Below are 26,626 nucleotides of genomic sequence, written 5' to 3' on the forward strand. Positions count from 1 at the left end.
TGTTTGGAGCAAGCAATCAGTTCAAAAACTGTACCTAGAAGAATTGTTGTTGTCTTGAAGGCAAATATTGGTCACACTAAATATTTATTTTAATTTAGATTTCTCTTTTATTCATTCAATTTACATTTTGTTAAATGACAAAATTTATTTTTTAACACTTCCTATTTTCTTAAATCCTTCTACTTTGCAGCAAGTTTTCCACACCTGACTAAAACTTTTTGACAGAAGGCTAAAACATGACTAATTTCCCCTTTGCGCCTAACTTTCCTTTTCTTTTTAGATTGATACAATAGATAATTGTAAATATCCTCTTTCGAGGTAAGTAATTTATCTTCAAAACTGTGCCTAATGGGATTCTCCAAGACATCTAATAAGATAAATAAAATAAATAATGGACATTTAAATATTAAACATTTTTCAAAATATAACTGCAACTACTAGTATACACAGCAGGTCGGACTGCGTGAAGCATGAGCAGACGCACTAAAACTGTCATTCAGTTCAGCTTTAGTTCAGCTCCACTCAGTGTCCTGTCGGGCAGAACAGAGTAATATGCTTTCAAGATGACTGACTTGACTGTGACCCCTATCTCATGCTTCACACAGCCAAGAATAAAACTCGACGCGTTTCCCCTCTTGTATGAGGTTCATCAGGAGTGCATGAATATGTTAGAAGGACTACTTGGTGATACAGAAACATAGATGAAGTCCTCAGCGCACAGGGAGAGTCCCCTCTGGCACTATATCCAGAGGTCTTCATCTATGTTTCTGTACCACCAAGTGATAAGATAAGTAGACCTTCTAACAAGTTTATGCATTCCTGATGAACCTCATACAAGAGGGGAAACGTGTCGAGCTCTGTTCTTCGCATACATGGTTTTTTTTACTTTAGGGACTCTTTTCTTCCCTAAGGATGAGCTCACTAATTTATTTGTTTTTCTATCTATGATGTTAATATTGGCTCCACGTATGGGGAAATGGCCCGGGGAGCTGTATAGATAATATTTCTGTAGATAATCTCTGGTATATTATAGTTTATACAATTGTAAAGTATCGATATCTGTTATTTGCATCTAGTAAATCCATTGTATTGTTATAGGAATCTACACCACATGCTTTCCTTAGATGAGCTCTCCCTCATAATATCATGTTTTGCATTTATCACTTGCCCAACTCAACAGTCTATGTATTCTGTTGATGTCTTGCGGAAGCACTCTAGCAATTTATATGTTACAAAATTCCCCTTATAATTAACTGGCTAGGGTAATTTGGGACAGCTGTTGAGGAGCAGGGGTGCCAAGTTTGTTATTAAAAAGGGAGCCAACCTCCGCTGACAGGCAGGGTCAGGACAGGGATAGCTATATCCTGTGTCCAGAATATACTTTACACTGACTGTCAGCCCCTTTTTTTTCTCTCCCCTTTTTACTGAAAAGTTTTAATTTTTTAGTGTATCTACATTGCTGGAGACACTTTATTCTTACTAACAGTTTTTCATCCTATCCGTAGAGGGCCTTCAAGGGGTAGAAGGAATAGTCAACAGTGAGCTGGGGCGCCATCTGCGCAGGAATAAGGTGCCAACCTCTGCTAATTGGTAGGGCGGATTCAGTTAGGGGCAGGCATCCCCTTCGCCCTTTCCTATCCAGTGCCTTTAGTATTTGGTGATGGAATTGGTTTGATTTGCACTGGTTGTCAATTATAGATTGAATAATAAAAGTTATCTTTTAACATAGTGATTTAGTTGGGATCTTTTTCTGTGAATTTGTTAATACTGCATACTCCCAAAATTATCGTTTTTGTGCTGTGATTATTTGAATTTTCGAAAAAATGTTTAATATTTAAATGTTTATTATTTCCTTTATTTATTTATTTTATTACATTTCTCAGAAAATCCCTTTAAGAACCTAAATCAGACATTGTAAGTGACGGAAATGCTATATAATACTTTATATTGCATCCTGTATGTGTTCTACATACTTGATTATTTTTTGGCTTTGAAAATGCAACTCATCCATGGGATCAACATCCTCTATTCTGGCTGTACAGAAGTGTTCAATTTCAGCATATGAGTATAGTTGTTTTGTGATATAAGACAGGTAGATTTTTATATTGATGTAAATCAATAATAGATGTGCATACATTAAAAAGAGACAAGTTAACAGACTATATCAAAGGGGTTGTCTCAACTTCTTACATAGGTAAAATTGCAAGGTGCTTTTAAATAGAAGCATCTTTGCTATTCAATTCCTATAAAATATTTTCTCCATTAAGAATGGAGAGATTTTTTATTCTATTGTGTAGGGTTAATTGTGACGTCCTCTGCATCCTACTGTTTGACATACATCTTGCATGCTCAGCTCAGCTCAGCTCTGAAGCTTGTCTTATCATCAGATCCAGCTAGGATCAATAGTCCTGTGCTCCCCTGATGCCACGGAGGCAAGTCTACCTCTGCATGCAGCATCGTAGAGTATTTCGTCCAGACCAGTGGTGAGATCTTGATACTGGTCCGCATTGTCAATCTTCTTGAGCACAGGAAGTCAGAAGACAAAGGAGAGGAAGGCTCCTGAAGAAAGAAAATTCAAGATTAGACAACTCTTTTTTAAAACATTATCTTCTACGTCTTGCAGGTTACCGATTGTTCCTATGTATATGAAGTTTTTCACGAAATGTCACTCACATTACACACAGGAGTAAGTGTCCAACTTTCTGTATGTAATTCCTTGAATAAGGAAGTGCATAGTGGTAAGGAAGAAACATACCTGCCTGAAGGTAAGGGTCTTTTACTTGGTACTCAGCATACTATACAATAGCTTTGTATACATGTATGTAGATGGTGAAAGAAGTGTGTTTGTATTACTGCATTTAGTCTACAGCCGTTCTGTAGTGTGTGACCTCTGCTTCAAAACTGGCTTTACAGTATATACTTATCTACCACAGGGAGACGCAAACAGAAAAGATCCCCCATCAAAGAATAGTATCAGGACCATTTACAGTCCACTCTGCAGCTCACTCTGCTGTGAATTCAGTTAGGCATAGGACGCTGTGTTCTGACTGAGGGCCAGTTGAGATAGCGATTTGCTTCTTTGTGCTTTTCCCAGGCTAATTTAGCAACCGCTGTGTGTTCACCTTGCTTTTGCCTTGCAGCGCTGTTTTCACAGCGATCTGCAAGGTCTCTGTGTGTGTGTGTGAGTGCAGCCCACTCTGTAGTCTCTGTGCAGCCATAGCCGGTTATATTCAGCTCAGGGTGGTTCACTGTCTCATACTGTTCTATCCATTCCATTGTCCTTTTTTGCAAATAGTGCAGCCCGCTGCACATTTTTTTCAAATAGTTCCTATTAGTGGCTTTCCACCCGTATCCAGCTAAATTGTCGAAAAACACTACATAGGATAACGTAGAGGAGGTTTTTTGGGCCTTGCAGTGCCGTTAATGGCTGTCTGCACGGTCTGCGTGTGAGTGCAGCTCGCCCTGTAGTCTGTGTGCAGCCACAGCCGGTTGTATCCAGCTCAGGGTGCGTCACTGCTTCATAGCGTAAAATACATTGTCGTTTTTTGCATATAGTGCAGCCCACTGCACATTTTTTCAAATAATTCCTATTAGTGGCTTTCCACCCGTGTCCAGCTAAATTGTGGAAAAACACTACATAGGATAACGTAGAGGAGGATTTTGGGGCCTTGCAGCGCCGTTTATGGTTGTCTGCACAGTCTGCATGTGAGTGCAGCTCGCCCTGTAGTCTGTGTGCAGCCACAGCCGGTTGTATCCAGCTCAGGGTGCGTCACTGCCTCATAGCGTAAAATACATTGTCCTTTTTTGCAAATAGTGCAGCCCGCTGCACATTTTTTCAAATAATTCCTATTAGTGGCTTTCCACCCGTATCCAGCTAAATTGTGGAAAAACACTACATAGGATAACGTAGAGGAGGTTTTTTGGGCCTTGCAGCACCGTTTACGGCTGTCTGCACGGTCTCCGTGTGAGTGCAGCTCGCCCTGGAATCTGTGTGCAGCCACAGCCGGTTGTATCCAGCTCAGGGTGCGTCACTGCCTCATAGCGTAAAATACATTGTCCTTTTTTGCAAATAGTGCAGCCCGCTGCACATTTTTTCAAATAATTCCTATTAGTGGCTTTCCACCCGTATCCAGCTAAATTGTGGAAAAACACTACATAGGATAACGTAGAGGAGGTTTTTTGGGCCTTGCAGCGCCGTTTACGGCTGTCTGCACGGTCTCCGTGTGAGTGCAGCTCGACCTGTAGTCTGTGTGCAGCCACAGCTGGTTGTATGCAGCTCAGGGTGCGTCACTGCCTCATAGCGTAAAATACATTGTCCTTTTTTGCAAATAGTGCAGCCCGCTGCACATTTTTTCAAATAATTCCTATTAGTGGCTTTCCACCCGTATCCAGCTAAATTGTGGAAAAACACTACATAGGATAATGTAGAGGAGGTTTTTTGGGCCTTGCAGCGCCGTTTACGGCTGTCTGCACGGTCTCCGTGTGAGTGCAGCTCGCCCTGTAGTCTGTGTGCAGCCACAGCCGGTTGTATCCAGCTCAGGGTGCGTCACTGCCTCATAGCGTAAAATACATTGTCCTTTTTTGCAAATAGTGCAGCCTGCTGCACATTTTTTCAAATAATTCCTATTAGTGGCTTTCCACTCGTATCCAGCTAAATTGTGGAAAAACACTACATAGGATAACGTAGAGGAGGTTTTTGGGGCCTTGCAGCACCGTTTACGGCTGTCTGCACGGTCTGCGTGTGAGTGCAGCTCGCCCTGTAGTCTGTGTGCAGCCACAGCCGGTTGAATCCAGCTCAGGGTGCGTCACTGCCTCATAGCGTAAAATACATTGTCCTTTTTTGCAAATAGTGCAGCCCGCTGCACATTTTTTCAAATAATTCCTATTAGTGGCTTTCCACCCGTATCCAGCTAAATTGTGGAAAAACACTACATAGGATAACGTAGAGGAGGTTTTTTGGGCCTTGCAGCGCCGTTTACGGCTGTCTGCACGGTCTGCGTGTGAGTGCAGCTTGCCCTGTAGTCTGTGTGCAGCCACAGCCGGTTGTATCCAGCTCAGGGTGCGTCACTGCCTCATAGCGTAAAATACATTGTCCTTTTTTGCAAATAGTGCAGCCCACTGCACATTTTTTCAAATAATTCCTATTAGTGGCTTTCCACCCGTATCCAGCTAAATTGTGGAAAAACACTACACAGGATAACGTAGAGGAGGTTTTTTGAGCCTTGCAGCGCCATTTACGGCTGTCTGCACGGTCTGCGTGTGAGTGCAGCTCGCCCTGTAGTCTGTGTGCAGCCACAGCCGGTTGTATCCAGCTCAGGGTGCGTCACTGCTTCATAGCGTAAAATACATTGTCGTTTTTTGCATATAGTGCAGCCCGCTGCACATTTTTTCAAATAATTCCTATTAGTGGCTTTCCACCCGTATCCAGCTAAATTGTGGAAAAACACTACATAGGATAACGTAGAGGAGGTTTTTGGGGCCTTGCAGCACCGTTTACAGCTGTCTGCACGGTCTGCGTGTGAGTGCAGCTCACCCTGTAGTCTGTGTGCAGCCACAGCCGGTTGTATCCAGCTCAGGGTGCGTCACTGCCTCATAGCGTAAAATACATTGTCCTTTTTTGCAAATAGTGCAGCCCGCTGCACATTTTTTCAAATAATTCCTATTAGTGGCTTTCCACCCGTATCCAGCTAAATTGTGGAAAAACACTACATAGGATAAAGTAGAGAAGGTTTTTTGGGCCTTGCAGCGCCGTTTACGGCTCCCTGCATGGTCTGCATGTGAGTGCAGCTCGCCCTGTAGTCTGTGTGCAGCCACAGCCGGTTGTATCCAGCTCAGGGTGCGTCACTGCCTCATAGCGTAAAATACATTGTCCTTTTTTGCAAATAGTGCAGCCCGCTGCACATTTTTTCAAATAATTCCTATTAGTGGCTTTCCACCCGTATCCAGCTAAATTGTGGAAAAACACTACATAGATAACGTAGAGGAGGTTTTTGGGGCCTTGCAGCGCCGTTTACGGCTCTCTGCACGGTCTGCGTGTGAGTGCAGCTCGCCCTGTAGTCTGTGTGCAGCCACAGCCGGTTGTATCCAGCTCAGGGTGCGTCACTGCCTCATAGCGTCAAATACATTGTCCTTTTTTGCAAATAGTGCAGCCCGCTGCACATTTTTTCAAATAATTCCTATTAGTGGCTTTCCACCCGTATCCAGCTAAATTGTGGAAAAACACTACATAGGATAACGTAGAGGAGGTTTTTTGGGCCTTGCAGCGCCGTTTACGGCTGTCTGCACGGTCTCCGTGTGAGTGCAGCTCGCCCTGTAGTCTGTGTGCAGCCACAGCCGGTTGTATGCAGCTCAGGGTGCGTCACTGCCTCATAGCGTAAAATACATTGTCCTTTTTTGCAAATAGTGCAGCCCGCTGCACATTTTTTCAAATAATTCCTATTAGTGGCTTTCCACCCGTATCCAGCTAAATTGTGGAAAAACACTACATAGGATAACGTAGAGGAGGTTTTTTGGGCCTTGCAGCACCATTTACGGCTGTCTGCACGGTCTGCGTGTGAGTGCAGCTCGCCCTGTAGTCTGTGTGCAGCCACAGCCGGTTGTATCCAGCTCAGGGTGCGTCACTGCCTCATAGCGTAAAATACATTGTCCTTTTTTGCAAATAGTGCAGCCCGCTGCACATTTTTTCAAATAATTCCTATTAGTGGCTTTCCACCCGTATCCAGCTAAATTGTGGAAAAACACTACATAGGATAACGTAGAGGAGGTTTTTAGGGCCTTGCAGCGCCGTTTTCGGCTGTCTGCACAGTCTGCGTGTGAGTGCAGCTCGCCCTGTAATCTGTGTGCAGCCACAGCAGGTTGTATCCAGCTCAGGGTGCGTCACTGCCTCATAGCGTAAAATACATTGTCCTTTTTTGCAAATAGTGCAGCCCGCTGCACATTTTTTCGAATAATTCCTATTAGTGGCTTTCCACCCGTATCCAGCTAAATTGTGGAAAAACACTACATAGGATAACGTAGAGGAGGTTTTCGGGGCCTTGCAGCGCCGTTTACGGCTGTCTGCACGGTCTGCGTGTGAGTGCAGCTCGCCCTGTAGTCTGTGTGCAGCCACAGCTGGTTGTATCCAGCTCAGGGTGCGTTACTGCCTCATAGTGTAAAATACATTGTCCATTTTTGCAAATAGTGCAGCCCGCTACACATTTTTTCAAATAATTCCTATTAGTGGCTTTCCACCCGTATCCAGCTAAATTGTGGAAAAACACTACATAGGATAACATAGAGGAGGATTTTAGGGCCTTGCAGCGCCGTTTTCGGTTGTCTGCACAGTCTGCGTGTGAGTGCAGCTCGCCCTGTAATCTGTGTGCAGCCACAGCCGGTTGTATCCAGCTCAGGGTGCGTCACTGCCTCATAGCGTAAAATACATTGTCCTTTTTTGCAAATAGTGCAGCCCGCTGCACATTTTTTCGAATAATTCCTATTAGTGGCTTTCCACCCGTATCCAGCTAAATTGTGGAAAAACACTACATAGGATAATGTAGAGGAGGTTTTTGGGGCCTTGCAGCGCCGTTTACGGCTGTCTGCACGGTCTGCGTGTGAGTGCAGCTCGCCCTGTAGTCTGTGTGCAGTCACAGCCGGTTGTATCCAGCTCAGGGTGTGTCACTGCCTCATAGCGTCAAATACATTGTCCTTTTTTGCAAATAGTGCAGCCCGCTGCACATTTTTTCAAATAATTCCTATTAGTGGCTTTCCACCCGTATCCAGCTAAATTGTGGAAAAACACTACATAGGATAACGTAGAGGAGGTTTTTTGGGCCTTGCAGCGCCGTTTACGGCTGTCTGCACGGTCTCCGTGTGAGTGCAGCTCGCCCTGTAGTCTGTGTGCAGCCACAGCCGGTTGTATGCAGCTCAGGGTGCGTCACTGCCTCATAGCGTAAAATACATTGTCCTTTTTTGCAAATAGTGCAGCCCGCTGCACATTTTTTCAAATAATTCCTATTAGTGGCTTTCCACCCGTATCCAGCTAAATTGTGGAAAAACACTACATAGGATAACGTAGAGGAGGTTTTTAGGGCCTTGCAGCGCCGTTTTCGGCTGTCTGCACAGTCTGCGTGTGAGTGCAGCTCGCCCTGTAATCTGTGTGCAGCCACAGCAGGTTGTATCCAGCTCAGGGTGCGTCACTGCCTCATAGCGTAAAATACATTGTCCTTTTTTGCAAATAGTGCAGCCCGCTGCACATTTTTTCGAATAATTCCTATTAGTGGCTTTCCACCCGTATCCAGCTAAATTGTGGAAAAACACTACATAGGATAACGTAGAGGAGGTTTTCGGGGCCTTGCAGCGCCGTTTACGGCTGTCTGCACGGTCTGCGTGTGAGTGCAGCTCGCCCTGTAGTCTGTGTGCAGCCACAGCCGGTTGTATCCAGCTCAGGGTGCATCACTGTCTCATAGCGTAAAATACATTGTCCTTTTTTGCAAATAGTGCAGCCCGCTGCACATTTTTTCAAATAATTCCTATTAGTGGCTTTCCACCCGTATCCAGCTAAATTGTGGAAAAACACTACATAGGATAACGTAGAGGAGGTTTTTGGGGCCTTGCAGCACCGTTTACGGCTGTCTGCACGGTCTGCGTGTGAGTGCAGCTCGCCCTGTAGTCTGTGTGCAGCCACAGCTGGTTGTATCCAGCTCAGGGTGCGTCACTGCCTCATAGCGTAAAATACATTGTCCTTTTTTGCAAATAGTGCAGCCCGCTACACATTTTTTCAAATAATTCCTATTAGTGGCTTTCCACCCGTATCCAGCTAAATTGTGGAAAAACACTACATAGGATAACGTAGAGGAGGTTTTTAGGGCCTTGCAGCGCCGTTTTCGGTTGTCTGCACAGTCTGCGTGTGAGTGCAGCTCGCCCTGTAATCTGTGTGCAGCCACAGCCGGTTGTATCCAGCTCAGGGTGCGTCACTGCCTCATAGCGTAAAATACATTGTCCTTTTTTGCAAATAGTGCAGCCCGCTGCACATTTTTTCGAATAATTCCTATTAGTGGCTTTCCACCCGTATCCAGCTAAATTGTGGAAAAACACTACATAGGATAATGTAGAGGAGGTTTTTTGGGCCTTGCAGCGCCGTTTACGGCTGTCTGCACGGTCTGCGTGTGAGTGCAGCTCGCCCTGTAGTCTGTGTGCAGCCACAGCCGGTTGTATCCAGCTCAGGGTGCGTCACTGCCTCATAGCGTAAAATACATTGTCCTTTTTTGCAAATAGTGCAGCCCGCTGCACATTTTTTCAAATAATTCCTATTAGTGGCTTTCCACCCGTATCCAGCTAAATTGTGGAAAAACACTACATAGGATAACGTAGAGGAGGTTTTTGGGGCCTTGCAGCACCGTTTACGGCTGTCTGCACGGTCTGCGTGTGAGTGCAGCTCGCCCTGTAGTCTGGGTGCAGCCACAGCCGGTTGTATCCAGCTCAGGGTGCGTCACTGCCTCATAGCGTAAAATACATTGTCCTTTTTTGCAAATAGTGCAGCCCGCTGCACATTTTTTCAAATAATTCCTATTAGTGGCTTTCCACCCGTATCCAGCTAAATTGTGGAAAAACACTACATAGGATAACGTAGAGGAGGTTTTTTGGGCCTTGCAGCGCCGTTTACGGCTGTCTGCATGGTCGGCGTGTGAGTGCAGCTTGCCCTGTAGTCTGTGTGCAGCCACAGCCAGTTGTATCCAGCTCAGGGTGCGTCACTGCCTCATAGCGTAAAATACATTGTCCATTTTTGCAAATAGTGCAGCCCACTGCACATTTTTTCAAATAATTCCTATTAGTGGCTTTCCACCCGTATCCAGCTAAATTGTGGAAAAATACTACATAGGATAACGTAGAGGAGGTTTTTTGGCCCTTGCAGCGCCGTTTACGGCTGTCTGCACGGTCTGCATGTGAGTGCAGCTTGCCCTGTAGTCTGTGTGCAGCCACAGCCGGTTGTATCCAGCTCAGGGTGCGTCACTGCCTCATAGCGTAAAATACATTGTCCTTTTTTGCAAATAGTGCAGCCCGCTGCACATTTTTTCAAATAATTCCTATTAGTTGCTTTCCACCCGTATCCAGCTAAATTGTGGAAAAACACTACATAGGATAACGTAGAGGAGGTTTTTTGGGCCTTGCAGCGCCGTTTACGGCTGTCTGCACGGTCTCCGTGTGAGTGCAGCTCTCCCTGTAGTCTGTGTGCAGCCACAGTCGGTTGTATCCAGCTCAGGGTGCGTCACTGCCTCATAGCGTAAAATACATTGTCCTTTTTTGCAAATAGTGCAGCCCGCTGCACATTTTTTCAAATAATTCCTATTAGTGGCTTTCCACCCGTATCCAGCTAAATTGTGGAAAAACACTGCATAGGATAAAGTAGAGGAGGTTTTTTGGGCCTTGCAGCGCCGTTTACGGCTGTCTGCACGGTCTGCGTGTGAGTGCAGCTTGCCCTGTAGTCTGTGTGCAGCCACAGCCGGTTGTATCCAGCTCAGGGTGCGTCACTGCCTCATAGCATAAAATACATTGTCCTTTTTTGCAAATAGTGCAGCCCGCTTCACATTTTTTCAAATAATTCCTATTAGTGGCTTTCCACCCGTATCCAGCTAAATTGTGGAAAAACACTACATAGGATAACGTAGAGGAGGTTTTTTGGGCCTTGCAGCGATGTTTACGGCTGTCTGCACGGTCTCCGTGTGAGTGCAGCTCGCACTGTAGTCAGTTCAGCCAAAAAAAAAAAAATAACTAATAAAGTTCACCAAACACCACTTTACAGTTGTGTAGGCCACATTATCTCATATTAAAGTCTAGTCCACACTTTAGAAAATTAGTGTTTCTTATACCTGTTAGGAGCTGTTCAGGAATAAGCACACTAAGCCGTTAGTACTTTTCTGCTTATCTTTATCAGTCAACCAAGATGAAGAAGGCAGGGAGTAAGGCATGTGGGCGTGGGCACGAAGCAGGGAGAGGACGTGGGGATTCTGTGCCTGCTGCGGGCACCGGTGACTCATCATCACCCAGTTTCAGCAGAGAACAGTCCTTCATGCGCAGCTTTGTCGGAGATCGCCGTACACCGCTGCTGCGTGAAGACCAAATTGAAGCCGTTGTCGGATGGATGGCAGCTAACGCATCGACTTCAATTAGTACCACATCCTCTCAGGTACAGAGCACTGGAGAGCACCCATCTGTCTCTTCACCACTTGCCAAATTGCCCAGGCAGTCAGAGAGCCCAGGACAGGAGCCATCTCTACTTCTGTTCTCTGACTCTCTTGGCTTGGAAACAGGGGGCCAGCCAAGCAGCATTGGAGAAATGGAAGAAGAGGCAGTGTGCAGTGATGCCCAACAGCTTTTTCTCTCTGAGTCTGAAGAGGCGGGTGGGCCAGTGCCTCCGGTCACCACACCGCAGTATGCATCCGCTGATGATGACACTCAGGTGCCACTTTCTGGTGCGTGCTGTGCTGCTGAGACTACCCAGGAGGAGCAGTTGGTGGCAGAGGGTAGCGTAGATGATGAGGTCCCTGACCCATTGTGGCGTGAGGGACAGGAAGGTGGTGGGAGCAGCTCTGAGGAAGAGATTCCCCGAACGGGCCAAAGAGGGACAGGGAGGGGGAAGACTGCGGAGCCTGTAGCCTCCACTTCGGCACCCGTTGGGAGCATGTCTCTTCCAAAAGCCAAAAAGGGCACTCCCAGGACTTGCAGTGCCTGGTCCTTTTTTGACACAGTTGCAGATGACATTTGCTTTGTCAAATGCAAGGTGTGTCATCAGAAAATCAAAAGAGGGAGAAATGTCAGCAGCCTCAATACCTCAAAGATGTGGAAACATGTGCGGACCAGGCACGCGGCGGAGTTACAAAAACACACTGAAGAGCTAGGCCAACCAACAGCGGCAGCTACCACTTCTTCAGCTCGTGTTGCCTCTTCCTCCAGCTCACACACAGCTGGTTCGGCTTCCTCCCAGGATCGCCATGGAAGAACCTCTGGCACTGTTGTCCAGAGACCCACTGTAATTCCACCCGCAGCACCACGTTCCCAGTCATCCTCGCACTCCCAGGCCAGTCTACAGCCATCGGTAGTACAGGCATGGGAGAAAAGGCGGCCATTCTCGTCAAACCACCCACGAGCACAGGCTCTGAATGCAGGCATTGCCAAACTTCTGTCACTGGAAATGCTATCATTCAGGCTGGTGGAGACTGACAGCTTCCGTGACTTGATGGCATTGGCAGTCCCACAGTACAATGTTCCCAGCTGCTTTTATTTCAGCAGGCAAGCCGTCCCTGCCCTGCACAAGCATGTGGAGGGACACATAAAACACGCGCTACTGAACGCCGTCAGTAGCAAGGTCCACCTCACCACAGATGCGTGGACCAGTCACCATGGACAGGGGCGATACCTTTCCCTCACTGCCCATTGGGTTAATGTTGTTGAGCCAGGTACAGATCGTGTGAGTGGCGCAGGACGTGTCCTTCCCACTCCAAGGATTGCAGGAAACCAGTCTGTACGCATTGACTCCTCCTCATACACAAGTTCCTCAGAAACATCGCTGCAGGAGCCGTCACAGTCCACCTCCACATGGACCCGTGAACGTTTACCTGTTACGACCGACATGAGCACAGCCATGGCCAAACGTCAACAGGCCGTCTTGAAATTAATTTCTTTGGGGAATCGAAGCCACACAGCGCAGGAGCTCTGGAATGTCATCAAGCAGGAGAGCGATGTGTGGTTTGTGCCAGCGAATCTCCAGCCAGGCATGGTAGTGTGTGACAATGCCCGAAATCTGGTGGCAGCTCTGGGCCTTGGCAACCTCACTCATATCCCATGTCTGGCACATGTGCTCAACTTGGTCATGCAGAGTTTTTTGAGGGACTATCCGGATCTTGATGCACTGCTGCACAAGGTCCACCTAGAGTGTGCTCACTTGCGGCGTTCCAGCATGGCAAGATCTGCAGCGCCGATTCCGCCTTCCGGAACATCGCATCATATGTGACCTACCTACCAGGTGGAATTCCACGTTACATATGTTGGAGCGGTTGTGTGAGCAGCAGCAAGCAGTAATGCAGTACCAGCTGCATCAGGCGCAAAGAAGTCGCACTCCGCGCCGTTCAGACTTCACAACCACAGAGTGGGCCACTATGAAGGACGTCTGCCAGGTTTTTCGTCCCTTCGATTATTCCATGCGGATGGCGAGTGCAGATGATGCACTAGTCAGCATGACTGTCCCCCTTATCAGCTTGCTTCATCAAACACTGCAAGCGCTAAGGGATGATGTTGTGGAAGAGGTGGAGGATGAGGACTCACCATTTCCATCAGCTTCTGGACAGTCAGCGCCACGTGGTTCCTCACAAACGCGTAGGCAGGGGACACTTTGTGAGGAGGATGAGGAGGAGTCAATGGAGGAGGAAGACATCCGTCCAGAGGAGGGAGTTACACAATTGTCCAGTAGTCAGTGTGTACAGCGAGGGTGGGGTGATGAAGAGCGGGCAGAGCTCACGCCTCAAGCAGGGGATAGCGTTTCCTGGCCAGTTGGCAGTCTGCAGCACATGGTTGATTACATGCTGCAGTGCCTGAGAAATGACCGGCGCATCGCCCACATTCTCAACATGGCTGATTATTGGGTGTACACCCTCCTCGATCCTCGCTACCGGGACAACGTACAAAGCCTCATCACACCGTTGAACCGGGATCGTAAAATGCGGGAGTACCAAGACACACTGGTGAATTCCATCATCTTCTCCAGTCCAACTGAGAGAAGTGCTGCTAGTGCTTTACAAATCAGCTCAGTGCGTCCTGGCAGTGGAGGAGGCTCTGCACAAAGAGGGAGCAGAAGCAGTGCCTCTGCCCAAGGCAAGACCAGTATGGCCCAACTGTGGCAGAGTTTTGTGTGCCCACCACAAATGTCTACACCATCACAGGCGGCTCCAGTCAGCAGGAGGCAACGGTTCCGTCAGAGGGTGACAGACTACATGTCTTGCCCTCTTACTGTACTCCCAGACGGCTCTTCCCCTTTCAAGTTTTGGGTCTCTAAGCTGGATACATGGCCAGAGCTAAGCCAGTATGCATTGGAGATGCTGGCTTGCCCTGCGGCTAGTGTATTATCGGAACGCGTCTTTAGTGCTGCAGGTGGTGTACTAACAGACCGTCGCATGCGACTATCCTCCGATAACGTTGACCAGCTTACTTTCCTGAAAATGATCCAGGCCTGGATCTCGCAGGAATTTGCCACTCCTCTTCCTGATTAAATAATTGGGTGACTGTCTACAGTATCCAGGTCTCCTGTTGTGTTCATCTTTCTACCACCTGAACTGTAATTCCTGGGCTCCAACAACGCCAGTTGAGGCTCAGAAGTGCCGTCTGCACAGTCAAAACATACGATCCAGTGTTATTGGGTGTCAGTAACGTCAGCTGATCCCCAGCTGTGTAGTCGGCAATGTGTCCTGCGACCGCCACGCTGACACAACAACTGAAATTTAAGGGAACCTGTCCCCCCCCAGGCGTTTGTTACTGAAAGAGCCACCTTGTGCTGCAGTAATGCTGCACAAGGAAAAGGTAGCTATTTTTGTTTAGCTCCTTGCACACGCAGAACTTAACACTTATAAAATGTGTCCACTGATACCGTAAAACCCTCCCGGAGGTGGGACTTTCCTTCGTAATGTGACGCAGCACAGCCGTCATTCCTACCCCCTTGGTGCCGTGCGCCGCCTCCTCAGTGTTGTTTGATTCTGTCCCGGAGCCTGCGCTGTTATGTTATCCCTTGGCCAGGCACACTTAGCACTGCCCGTCTTCTGACATCATTTGGTATCAGGCTGTCTGCGCCTGTGCGGCCGCGCTGGCCAAGATCCCGCCTCGCAGTGTCTTATAATTTAATAACACTGCGGGCCTGGGATCCATGGCCATGCGCAGTGCATATCTTCACTTCAGGCTGTCACTCATCTCCCTCCGCCTTCTTCAGACTGTGTGCCGTCAGCTGATCCCTAATAGCATGCCACGGCCGTGACGGCGCAAAGTCTGAAGAAGCCGGAGGGAGGGGAGTGAGAGGCGAGGATAAGCACTGCGCATGGCCACGGATCCCAGGCCCGCAGTGGGATTACATTAGATGACACTGCGATGTGGGATCTTGGCCAGCGCGGCCGCACAGGCGCAGCCAGCCTGACACCAAATGATGTCAGAAGACGGGCAGCGCCAAGTGCGCCTGGCCAAGGGATAACATAACAGCGCAGGCTCCGGTACAGAATCAAACAACACTGAGGAGGCGGCGCACGCCACCAAGGGGGTAGGAATGACGACTGTGCTGCGTCCCATTACGAAGGAAAGTCCCACCTCCGGGACGGTCTCACGGTATCAGGGGACACATTTTATAAGTGTTTAGTTCTGTGTTTGCAAGGAGCATAATTAAAAGAGCCACCTTTTCCTTTTGCATCCTTTGTGCTGCACAAGATGGCTCTTTCAGCTACAAACGCCTTGGGGGGGGTTAAAGGTTCCCTTTCGACTTGCTCCAATCAGGCTTCGGCCTACACGGTGTTCCTCTGCTCCTCCTGCTGTCCCTGGGCTCTAACACCGCTAGTTGGTGCCTGGAAGTGCTGTCCGCACAGTCAACAGTCGCTCCTCTGTTATTTGGGTTCAGTAACATCAGCTGCTCTCCAGCTGTGTGTGCGGCAATACCTCCAATCTGCTCCTCCTGCTGTCCCTGGGCTCTAACACCGCTAGTTGGTGCCTGGAAGTGCTGTTCGCACAGTCAACAGTCGCTCCTCTGTTATTGGGGTTCAGTAACGTCAGCTGCTCCCCAGCTGTGTGTGCGGCAATACCTCCAATCTGCTCCTCCTGCTGTCCCTGGGCTCTAACACCGCTAGTTGGTGCCTGGAAGTGCTGTCCGCACAGTCAACAGTCGCTACTCTGTTATTGGGGTTCATTAACGTCAGCTGCACCCCAGCTGTGTGTGCGGCAACGTGTCATGCGACCACCACGCTGGCACACTAACATACATTTACATGCCTCCAGTGCAGACTTCGGCCTACACTCTGCTCCTCCTGCTGTGCCTGGGCTCCAACACTGCTGGTTGTTGCCCGGAAGTGCTGTTTGCACAGAGCCAAACACCTCGCCAATGTGTTAGTGGGGTTCAGTAACTTCAGCTGCTCCCCTGCTGTGTATCCGGCAACGTGTCATGCGACCGCCACGCTGGCACAACAGAAATTTAAGGGAACCTGTCCCCCCCAGGCGTTTGTTACTGAAAGAGCCACTTGTGCAGCAGTAATGCTGCACAAGGAAAAGGTAGCTCTTTTAGTTTAGCTCCTTGCACACGCAGAACTTAACACTTATAAAATGTGTCCACTGATACCGTAAAACCGTCCCGGAGGTGGGACTTTCCTTCGTAATGTGACGCAGCACAGCCGTCATTCCTACCCCCTTGGTGCCGTGCGCCGCCTCCTCAGCATTGTTTGATTCTGTCCCGGAGCCTGCACTGTTATGTTGTCCCTTGGCCATGCACACCTAGCGCTGCCCGTCTTCTGACATCATTTGGTGTCAGGCTGACTGCGGATGTGCGGCCACACTGGCCGAGATCCCGCCTCGCAGTGTCTTCTGATTTAATCACACTGCAGGCCTGGGATCCATGGGCATGCGCAGTGCATATCTTCACCTCAGGCTCTCACTCATCTCCCTCCGCCTTCTTCAGACTCTGCACCGTCAGCTGATCCCTAATAGCATGCCACGGCCGTGATGCCGCACAGTCTGAAGAAGCCGGAGGGAGGGGAGTGAGAGGCGAGGATATGCACTGCGCATGCCCATGGATCCCAGGCCCGCAGTGGGATTACATTAGACAACACTGCGAGGTGGGATCTCGGGCAGCGTGGCCGCACAGGCGCTGCCAGCCTGACACCTGAATGATGTCAGAAGACGGACAGTACTAAGTGTGCCTGGCCAAGGGATAACATAACAGTGCAGGCTCCAGGACAGAATCAAACAACGCTGAGGAGGCGGCGCACGCCACCAAGGGGGTAGGAATTACGGCTGAGCTGCGTCCCATTACGAAGGAAAGTCCCATCTCCGGGACGGTCTCACAGTATCAGGGGACACATTTTATAAGTGTTTAGTTCTGTGTTTGCAAGGAGCATAATTAAAAGAGCCACCTTTTCCTTTTGCATCCTTAGTGCTGCACAAGATGGCTCTTTCAGCTACAAATGCCTTGGGGGGTGTTAAAGGTTCCCTTTCGACTTGCTACAATCAGGCTTTGGCCTACACTGTGTTCCTCTGCTCCTCCTGCTGTCCCTGGGCTCTAACACCGCCAGTTGGTGCCTGGAAGTGCTGGCTGCACAGTTAACACTTGCTGCCGTGTTATTGGGTTTCAGTAACGTCAGCTGATTCCCAGCTGTGTATCTGGCAAAACAAATCTGCTCCTCCTGCTGTCCCTGGGCTTCAACACTGCCAGTTGCTGCCCAGAAGTGCTGTCTGCACAGTCAACAGTTGCTCCTCTGTTATTGGGGTTCAGAAACGCCAGCTGGTCCCCTGCTGTGTTGCGGCAATACCTCCAGACTGCTCCTCCTACTGTCCCTGGGCTCTAACACCGCCAGTTGGTGCCCGGAAGTGCTGGCTGCACAGAGAAAAACACCAGCCAATGTGTCAGTGGGGATCAGCAACGCCAGCTGTTCCCCCGCTGTGTAGCCGGCAACGTGTCCTGCAAACGCCACGCAGACACAAAGCTGCCGCCAGTGCAGGCTTCGGCCTACACTCTGCTCCTCTGCTCCTCCTGCTGACCCTGGGCTCTAACACCGCCAGTTGGTGCCCGGAAGTGCTAGCTGCACAGAGAAAAACACCAGCCAATGTGTCAGTGGGGTTCAGCAACGCCAGCTGTTCCCCTGCTGTGTAGCCGGCATTGTGTCCTGCAAACGCCACGCAGACACAAAGCTGCCTCCAGTGCAGGCTTCGGCCTACACTCTGCTCCCCCTGCTGACCATTTGCTCCAACACCGCTAGTTGGGGCTCTAGGAAGACAATCTTGAATAGGTCCCCATCCTGGTTCCAGTACCGTCAGCTGGTTCCGGGTAGAGCCTTTGGCTTAGGTGCCTCCTTCTGGGTATCCGAGTTCCACCAACGTCAGGTGGTCCTTGGTAGTGCTTTCAGGCACGGGTACCTCCTGCTTAGTAACCGGGTTCCAGTAACTTCAGCTGGTCCTCGGTAGTTCCATTGACTCTTGGACCTTCGGCTACCCATCCGGGTTCCAGTACCGTCAGCTGGTTCTCGGCAGTGTCTTTTGCTCTTGTACCTTCTGCTCCCCATCCTGGTTCCAGTACCGTCAGCTGGTTCTGGGCAGAGCCTTTGGCTTAGGTGCCTCCTTCTGGGTATCCGAGTTCCACCAACGTCAGGTAGTCCTTGGTAGTGCTTTCTGGCACGGGTACCTCCTGCTTAGTAACTGGGTTCCAGTAACATCAGCTGGTCCTCGGTAGTTCCATTGGCTCTTGGACCTTCGGCTACCCATCCGGGTTCCAGTACCGTCAGCTGGTTCTCGGCAGTGTCTTTTGCTCTTGTACCTTCTGCTCCCCATCCTGGTTCCAGTACCGTCAGCTGGTTCTGGGCAGAGCCTTTGGCTTAGGTGCCTCCTTCTGGGTATCCGAGTTCCACCAACGTCAGGTAGTCCTTGGTAGTGCTTTCTGGCACGGGTACCTCCTGCTTAGTAACTGGGTTCCAGTAACGTCAGCTGGTCCTCGGTAGTTCCATTGGCTCTTGGACCTTCGGGTAGCCATCCGAGTTCCAGTTCCATCAGCTGGTTCTCGGCATTTTCTCAGCCTTCTTGTACCTTCTGCTACATTTCCAAGTTCAAGACCCTAAAGACGGCGACCCGGAAGACCACCCCTAAGATGACGACGACACCAGAGACGACAACCACTGAGATGACGACGACCCTGGAGACGATGACCCTGAAGACCACCCCGATGACGATGACGACGACCCCCGAGACGACGACCCTGGAGACGACGACATGGAAGACCGAGAAGCAGAAGAACAAGAGGCTGCAGAACAAAGAGCAGAAGAACATTAAGCATAACACTAAATATCAGAGCAAAAGATATTATCTAAATTATAAGCAGAAGAAGACTAAGCAGTGTATGGGGGGGAGTCCGTTCCTCCTCGTGGTGCCCCTGGATAAAGCCTGATGCTGCAGGCCAAACTGAACGCGGACAAATGTAACGCTTTTGTGACAGGCAGAACGGAAGGTGTAATCTTCCAACTTTTATAGATAACAACTACGGGAATGCCTGTCACAAATAAGAATATGATGAAGAAGTTGAATATGAAGAAGAATAATAGTTAAATAAAAAGAATATGAACAATGTAACAAAAAAATAATAGGTAGAAGATGAAGAAGAAGATGAATAAGGTGAAGAAGAAGTTGATGTCAAAGATGCTGATGATGATGAAGAAGAAAGTGTGGGAGAAGTAAATAAAAAAGGTGAAGGGCGTGGAAGTAGTGAAACATCAATATCTGACAAAATTTAAAAAAACTTAACATAGTCAGTATCTTTGTAACTCCGAACGTATTAAAAAAAAAAAACATTCCTGCTATTCTATGTGATTGGGCTAAACCTCTATGCCTTTAATGTCTCCGCCACCTCCCCCAATACATCCTACATTATTCTTAGCTGTTTTCCTTCATGTAGAATGAACCTACAAGGAAAGAAAGGGTTTATTTTAATTCCGATATTTTCATCCCATTGACTTGCATTGGTATCGGGTATCGGTATCGGCGAGATCCGATATTTTGCCGGTATCGGCCGATACTTTCCGATACCGATACTTTCCGATATCGGAAGGTATCGCTCAACACTATTCACCACTGCACCTGTCGTTGACCGCCGAGGTGACATGTCTATAGGAAGAGAATAAGATGTAGAGAGAGAGTAGTCACATGTTGGCATGTGACCACGGCAATAATTCGTCACAAAATTGACATGCATTGCCGCTGCAGGCAGTGATTGGCTTCAGTGATTATGGTAAAGTTGCTTATCCTCACCAGAAGAGGAAGCTTGGAGGCAGGGATTTAAGCATTGCAGGAAAGGAGTAGCAGTGGATTGGTAGGAATGTTTAATTTCTCATCACGCTGCAATCTCTTTTAGAAAAATATTATAACAATGCAAATAACATTGCTGTCAGTACAATATATTTCTTTGCATTTTTGGACTGACCTAAAAGGGTATCATTAGATCCTCTGGTAGACTTAAAGGGGTTTAAAAATATATATTTTACTCCACAGATTTGCCAAGGTTTCAAATATTTAATTAAATGTTGCTCCCCACCTATGTTCCATCATTAGCGCCCTGCTGCTGACTCTGTATTTTGTTAAAATAAAATCCAGCTCACCATGGTTACATGTTGAGCATGTTCAGAGCCCGGAAGTGCCTTATCAAGGCGTGGAAAATGCAAAAATGAAGAGACTCCAGCTCCATGAACTGTAATTCTTTATTCACATACACAATTCGGTGGACATACACAGCCAGCGATGCAAAATCACATGACCCGCATCAACGTGTGTCAGGTGCCTGCGCACCCTTAATCATGACTTTTGTTGTCCAGCTGTGACGTCACGACATCAGCACATTTCGCTGCTGCAGTCATTCACTGGGTTCAGCAGTAGTTGACAAGAGACAACTAAGAATAGTGTTTGGTTGTCAGCCAAGACCAGTAGCAGCAGCAGAGAGCCGGCACTGGGGCAGAGATGGGTGAGTAATGTTCATATTGTTGTTTTTAATTTTAGAAGTCCATTTATTATTGGAAAAACCTTTTCAGCTGTAACAAATTAATGAGCCACCAATTTTGTATATTAAGGATCCAAGCATCTAGCAGAAGACCGGGTCTTTGGGAGCAGGATTTAAAGACAACTATTTATTAGATCTTTCACTGACCTGTCCTGTATTTGCAACTAACCAAGAATTTAATTGACTTAAAGGGCCACTGTCACCCCCCTCCAGCCGTTATAAACTAAAAGAGCCACCTTGTGCAGCAGTAATGCTGCATTCTAACAAGGTGGCTCTTTTAGTTTTTGGTTCAAGTATTCCGAAAATAAAGCGTTTTGAAACTTAGTCAAACTACCTGTCTTTAGACAGGGAGGCGGGTCCTCACTCCCCAGCTTGAACCGCTACTCTGCCGTCACTCCAATCTTCAGTGGCTTTCGGGACCGCCCCCTCAGCGCTGTTTACGCTTCAAAACCAGCGCCTGCACTGTGTACTACTGTGCTGCGCAGGCGCAGTAAGCTCTGGCCGTCTGACGTCCCAGCCAGGCTTGCAGACTGCGCCTGTGTGGGCATTACGGCCACCCACCTTGGGAATCCCAGCCCCGCAGTGTGTTATGCATTATGCAGAGTGCGGGGCTTGGATTCACAAGCAGGGCGGCCGCACAGGCGCAGTCTGCAATCCTGGCTGTGACGTCAGATGGCCAGAGCTTACTGCGCCTGCGCAGCACAGTAGTACACAGTGCAGGCGCCGGTTTTGAAGCGTAAACAGCGCTGAGGGGGTGGCGCCGAAAGCCACTAAAGATTGGAGTGACGGCAGAGTAGCGGTTCAAGCTGGGGAGTGAGGACCCGCCTCCCTGTCTAAAGACAGGTATTTTGACTAAGTTTCAAAACGCTTTATTTTCGGAATACTTGAACCAAAAACTAAAAGAGCCACCTTGTTAGAATGCAGCATTACTGCTGAACAAGGTGGCTCTTTTAGTTTATAACGGCTGGAGGGGGGTGACAGTGGCCCTTTAAAAGTACAGGTTGCTTCTCAAAAAATTAGAATGTCATCAAAAAGTTAATTTGTTTTAGTTCTTCAATACAAAAAGTGAAACTCATATATTATATAGAGTCATTATAAACAGCAAGGTCGCCTGACCTTATCCCCATAGATAATCTATTGGGTATTGTCAAGAAGAAAATGAGAGACACCAGATTCAACAATTCAGACAAGCTGAAGGCTAGTATAAAAGCAACCTGGGCTTCCACAACACCTCAGCAGTGCCACAGGCTGATCGCCTCCATGCCACGCCGCATTGATGCAGTAATTGATGCAAAAGGAGACCTGACCAAGTACTGAGTGCATTTACTGAACATATATTTCAGTAGGCCAACATTTTAGATTTTAAAATCATTTTTCAAGCTGGTGTTATAAAGAATTCTAATTTACTGAGATAATGACTTTTGGGTTTTCATTGGCTGTAAGCCATAATCATCAACATTAACAGAAATAAACACTTGAAATAGATCACTCTGTAAGACTCTATATAATAGATGAGTTTCACTTTTTGTATTGAAGAACTGAAATAGATTAAGTTTTTGATGATATTCTAATTTTGTGAGAAGCACTTGTAGATGTGCACATGCAGGAGGCGATATTATATGTTAAGAGGGTACTGAGAGGGCATTATTAATTAAGATGCCACTCAAAAAACTGTTAATAGGGCACTCAGAAGCATGATTAATTGTAAAGGGCCACACAAGGGGCGTCTTTATTTATGGGGGTCAATCAATGAGAATTATTTCATTTTGGATGTATTATTTTAGGCTAAAGGGAACTCAGAGGGTATTATTAAATTTAATTGATCAGAATAATTTTCAATAGTAGATTCTAGAGACACAGTCTAATGTTAAAGGACTTTTTCTCTTTTTCTCTAAATGACAGTACCTTATTATAGGGGGTGTCTGGTCTAAAACTACAACTCTGTGACTGCACTGCAAACTTGGGAATCCTCAGATTGCGCACTCTGCGTGCTGTGAGGGTTTTCCTTTGTCAGCGCCTGGAATGGCGGTCATGTGAATACAAGTATGGGATATATCGTAGCCTATGAGGTCTAACCGAGGCGTGATTATTGCTAATTGAAAACAAGTATGGGATATGCATACAGCTGGCCACATTCTGACAAGATGGGTGCATCCTTGTTCAATGCAAGTGTGTTGTGCAAGGCCAGAAACAGTCTAGTGGGATTGTGTCCATGAATATCCATATCACATACATCCAATCACATGACCGCCATCCCAGCACTGACACTGGAGAATTCTCACAGCATGCAGTATGTGCACTCATTTAATTGCTCCAGTGTGCTGCATAAATAGAAAAAAAAATGCATACTTACTTCCACTTTTACTAGTGCTGCATCTCTAAAGGTACCGTCACACTAAACGATATCGCTAGCGATCCGTGACGTTGCAGCATCCTGGATAGCGATATCGTTGTGTTTGACACGCAGCAGCGATCAGGATCCTGCTGTGATATCGCTGGTCGTTGATTAAAGTTCAGAACTTTATTTGGTCGTCAGATCGCCGTGTATCGTTGTGTTTGACAGCAAAAGCAACGATACCAGCGATGTTTTACAATGGTAACCAGGGTAAATATCGGGTTACTAAGCGCAGGGCCGCGCTTAGTAACCCGATGTTTACCCTGGTTACCAGTGTAAAATGTAAAAAAACAAACAGTACATACTCACCTTCGCGTCCCCCGCCGTCCGCTTCCTGCACTGACTGAGCGCTGGCCGTAAAGTGAAAGCACAGCACAGCGGTGACGTCACCGCTCTGCTGTTAGGGCCGGCACTCAGTCAGTGCAGGGAAGCGGACGCCGGGGACGCGAAGGTGAGTATGTACTGTTTGTTTTTTTACATTTTACACTGGTAACCAGGGTAAACATCGGGTTACTAAGCGCGGCCCTGCGCTTAGCAACCCAATGTTTACCCTGGTTACCCAGGGACCTCGGCATCGTTGGTCGCTGGAGAGCGGTCTGTGTGACAGCTCTCCAGCGACCAAACAGCGACGCTGCAGCGATCGGCATCGTTGTCTGTATCGCTGCAGCCGTCGCTTAGTGTGACGGTACCTTTAGTCATTGCTCCAAAAGAAAACATACTGTAGTTACAGTCCTTTTAATATATTAAGCTTGCTGGGAGATAGTGAAATATGTATACTGCATCTCTTGGGGATCTATTTAGGGAGCTGAATGTTTTTTTGTTTTTGTTTATGAAAAGCCATGTGTCATCTATATAATTATTATTTATTTTTAGAGAACCATTGATTTAATGGTGCTGTACATGAGAAGGGGTTACATATATGAAACATTTATCAAATACAGTGAATAGTATGAGTGTGAAAGAGTGATGGAGGTCTTGGGAGGATCGGAGGTTGCATGTTGAAAGATATCTGGGAATAAGTTCAAAGATATATGGAGGAGACAGATTGTGGATGACTTTGTAGGTCAGTGTTAGCAGTTTGAACTGGATGCATTGGGGAATTGGGGGCCAATGAAGGGACACTCAAGGGAGAGGAGCAGCATGGAGGTGGATTAGCCGAGTAGCAGAGTTAACGACGGACTGGAGAGATGCAAGAGTGTTACCCGGGATGCCACAGATGAGGATATTGCAGTAGTCGAGGCAGGAGATGATGAGGCATGCTCTACCATTTTAATAGATTTGGGGTTGAGGAAAGGACAGATTATGGAAATATTTTTTTGTTGGAGGCGGCGGGAGGAGGCAACAGCGTGGATGTGCGGTTTGAAGTACAGAACACAGTCGAGGGTTACTCTGAGACAACAGACTTCCGGTACTGCAGAATACTCAGTTCTACTAAACGTTTGTTTTTCAGGAAAGAAATACACAGCTGCAGAGAATTTTTCCTGTGTGATTTACAATGTTGACATTGTGAACTGTTCATGGTCTGTGGGCAGGGAAGCCCCTGAAGATACTCAATATTCTTTGGTTTTCAGGTAAAAAGTAAGATTAAAGGGGTACTCCACTACTTTTACTTAGTGTAAAATCATATATTCCCCTATAGCATACCTTCTTCTTCTAGTGGGATGTATTAGGTGACCACTTCAAGTGGCCACTGATTGTTTGAAGCATTCCTCTTCCACCATAACTAGGAGATTGATTCTTCCAGCTCACATGGAAGATGACCACTGCAGTCAAACAGTGGCCACTGATTGGCTGCAGTTGTCACCTAATGCTCCCATGTCGGAAGACAAAGACAAGATGGGATACACAAGTAGCCAGGACCGCATTTAGAGTTTGTGCTGCACCTAGGCACTTTTAGTGCTACCTCCCCAATTGATATGACTAAGGGCTCATACTCACATGCAAGAAACTCGGATGAGTGTCGCACGTCAATACCCGACACTGAGATCGGAGCCTGTGCCCGCATAGCAGTACACGCTCCGCTCCTGAGTGCCAGGTATTGATGTGCAACACTCATCCGAGTATCTCGCATGCTACAGTGTCTGCATTAGGCTGATTTCACACTAGCGTCGGCACGGGGCCGTCGCTATGCATCAGCCCGACGTGCCGACGCGCGTTGTGAAAATAATGCCTGACGTGGGCAGTGGAAGCAGTCTTACGACGCTTCCGCTATCCCATTGTAAGGTCCGGGGAGGAGGGGGCAGAGTTTCGGCCGCGCATGCGCGGTCGAAAATGGCAGACAACGCGCAAAAAAAGTTACATGTAACTTTTTTTGTGCCGACGGTCCGACAAAACACGACGCAACCGTCGCACGACGGTTGCGATGTGTGGCCATACGTCGCAATGCTTCGCTAATGTTAGTCTATAGGGAAAAAACGCATCCTGCAGACAACTTTGCAGGATGCGTTTTTTCTCCTAAACAACGCATTGCGACGTATTCAAAACGACGCTAGTGTGAAAGTAGCCTTAGGCTACTTTCACATCAGCGATTTTTGCCTTTCGCGGCACACATACATACAGCCCCGCACACACACATACAGCTCCGCACACACACACACATACAGCCCCACACATACAGCTCTGCACACACACACACAGCACCCCACAGACACACACATACATACAGCTCCACGCACACACATACAGCTCCACGCACACACATACAGCTCCGCTTCGCACACACACACACATACAGTGCCGCACACACACAGCTCCGCACACACATACAGCACCGCAGACACACACATACATACAGCTCCACGCACACACACATACAGCTCCGCTCACACACATACAGCTCCGCACATACACACACATACAGCGCCGCACACACAGCTCCGCACACACATAAAGCACCGCAGACACACACATACATACAGCTACACACACACACAGCTCCGCACTCAAACACACACACAGCTCTGCGCACACACACATACAGCTCCGCGGCCCACACATACACACACATACAGCTCTGCACACACACAGCTCCGCACACACATACAGCCCCACACACACATACAGCTCTGTGCGCACGCACACACATACAGCCCTGCTGCCCGCACACACACACATGCAGCCCCACACACACAGTTCCGCACACACAGCACCCCACAGACACACACATACAGCTCTGCACATACACACACATACAGCGCCGCCACACATACAGCTCTACACACACACATACAGCTCCACACACATACATATAGCTCCACACACACACACAGCTCCGCACACAGCTCTGCACACACACACATACAGCTCCGCTCTGCACACACACATACAGCTCCGCACATACACACACACATACAGCGCCGCACACACACAGCTCTGCACACACATACAGCACCGTAGACACACACATACATAGAGCTCCACGCACAGACACACAGCTCCGCACACAAACACACACAGCTCCGCACACAGCCCCACACACAGCTCTGCGCATA

General features: G+C 48.0%; 1 protein-coding gene and 1 pseudogene across 2 annotated transcripts in view; both read left to right on the forward strand.

Annotated features, from left to right (window-relative positions):
* LOC143818011 (granulocyte-macrophage colony-stimulating factor receptor subunit alpha-like) overlaps positions 1-26,626 on the forward strand; it is a 104,338-nt gene that overhangs the window by 33,858 nt on the left and 43,854 nt on the right. For both annotated transcript variants that reach the window (XM_077299460.1, XM_077299462.1), the window contains 2 exons: positions 2,624-2,765; positions 24,586-24,706. In XM_077299460.1, coding sequence (XP_077155575.1) covers positions 2,624-2,765; positions 24,586-24,706 — 263 coding nt within the window. The remainder of the gene's footprint in view (positions 1-2,623; positions 2,766-24,585; positions 24,707-26,626) is intronic.
* On the forward strand, positions 22,776-22,895 carry LOC143763269 (U4 spliceosomal RNA; annotated as a pseudogene).

The sequence above is a fragment of the Ranitomeya variabilis genome, chromosome 3 (genome assembly GCF_051348905.1).
Source record: "Ranitomeya variabilis isolate aRanVar5 chromosome 3, aRanVar5.hap1, whole genome shotgun sequence".
Classification (NCBI taxonomy): domain Eukaryota; kingdom Metazoa; phylum Chordata; class Amphibia; order Anura; family Dendrobatidae; genus Ranitomeya; species Ranitomeya variabilis.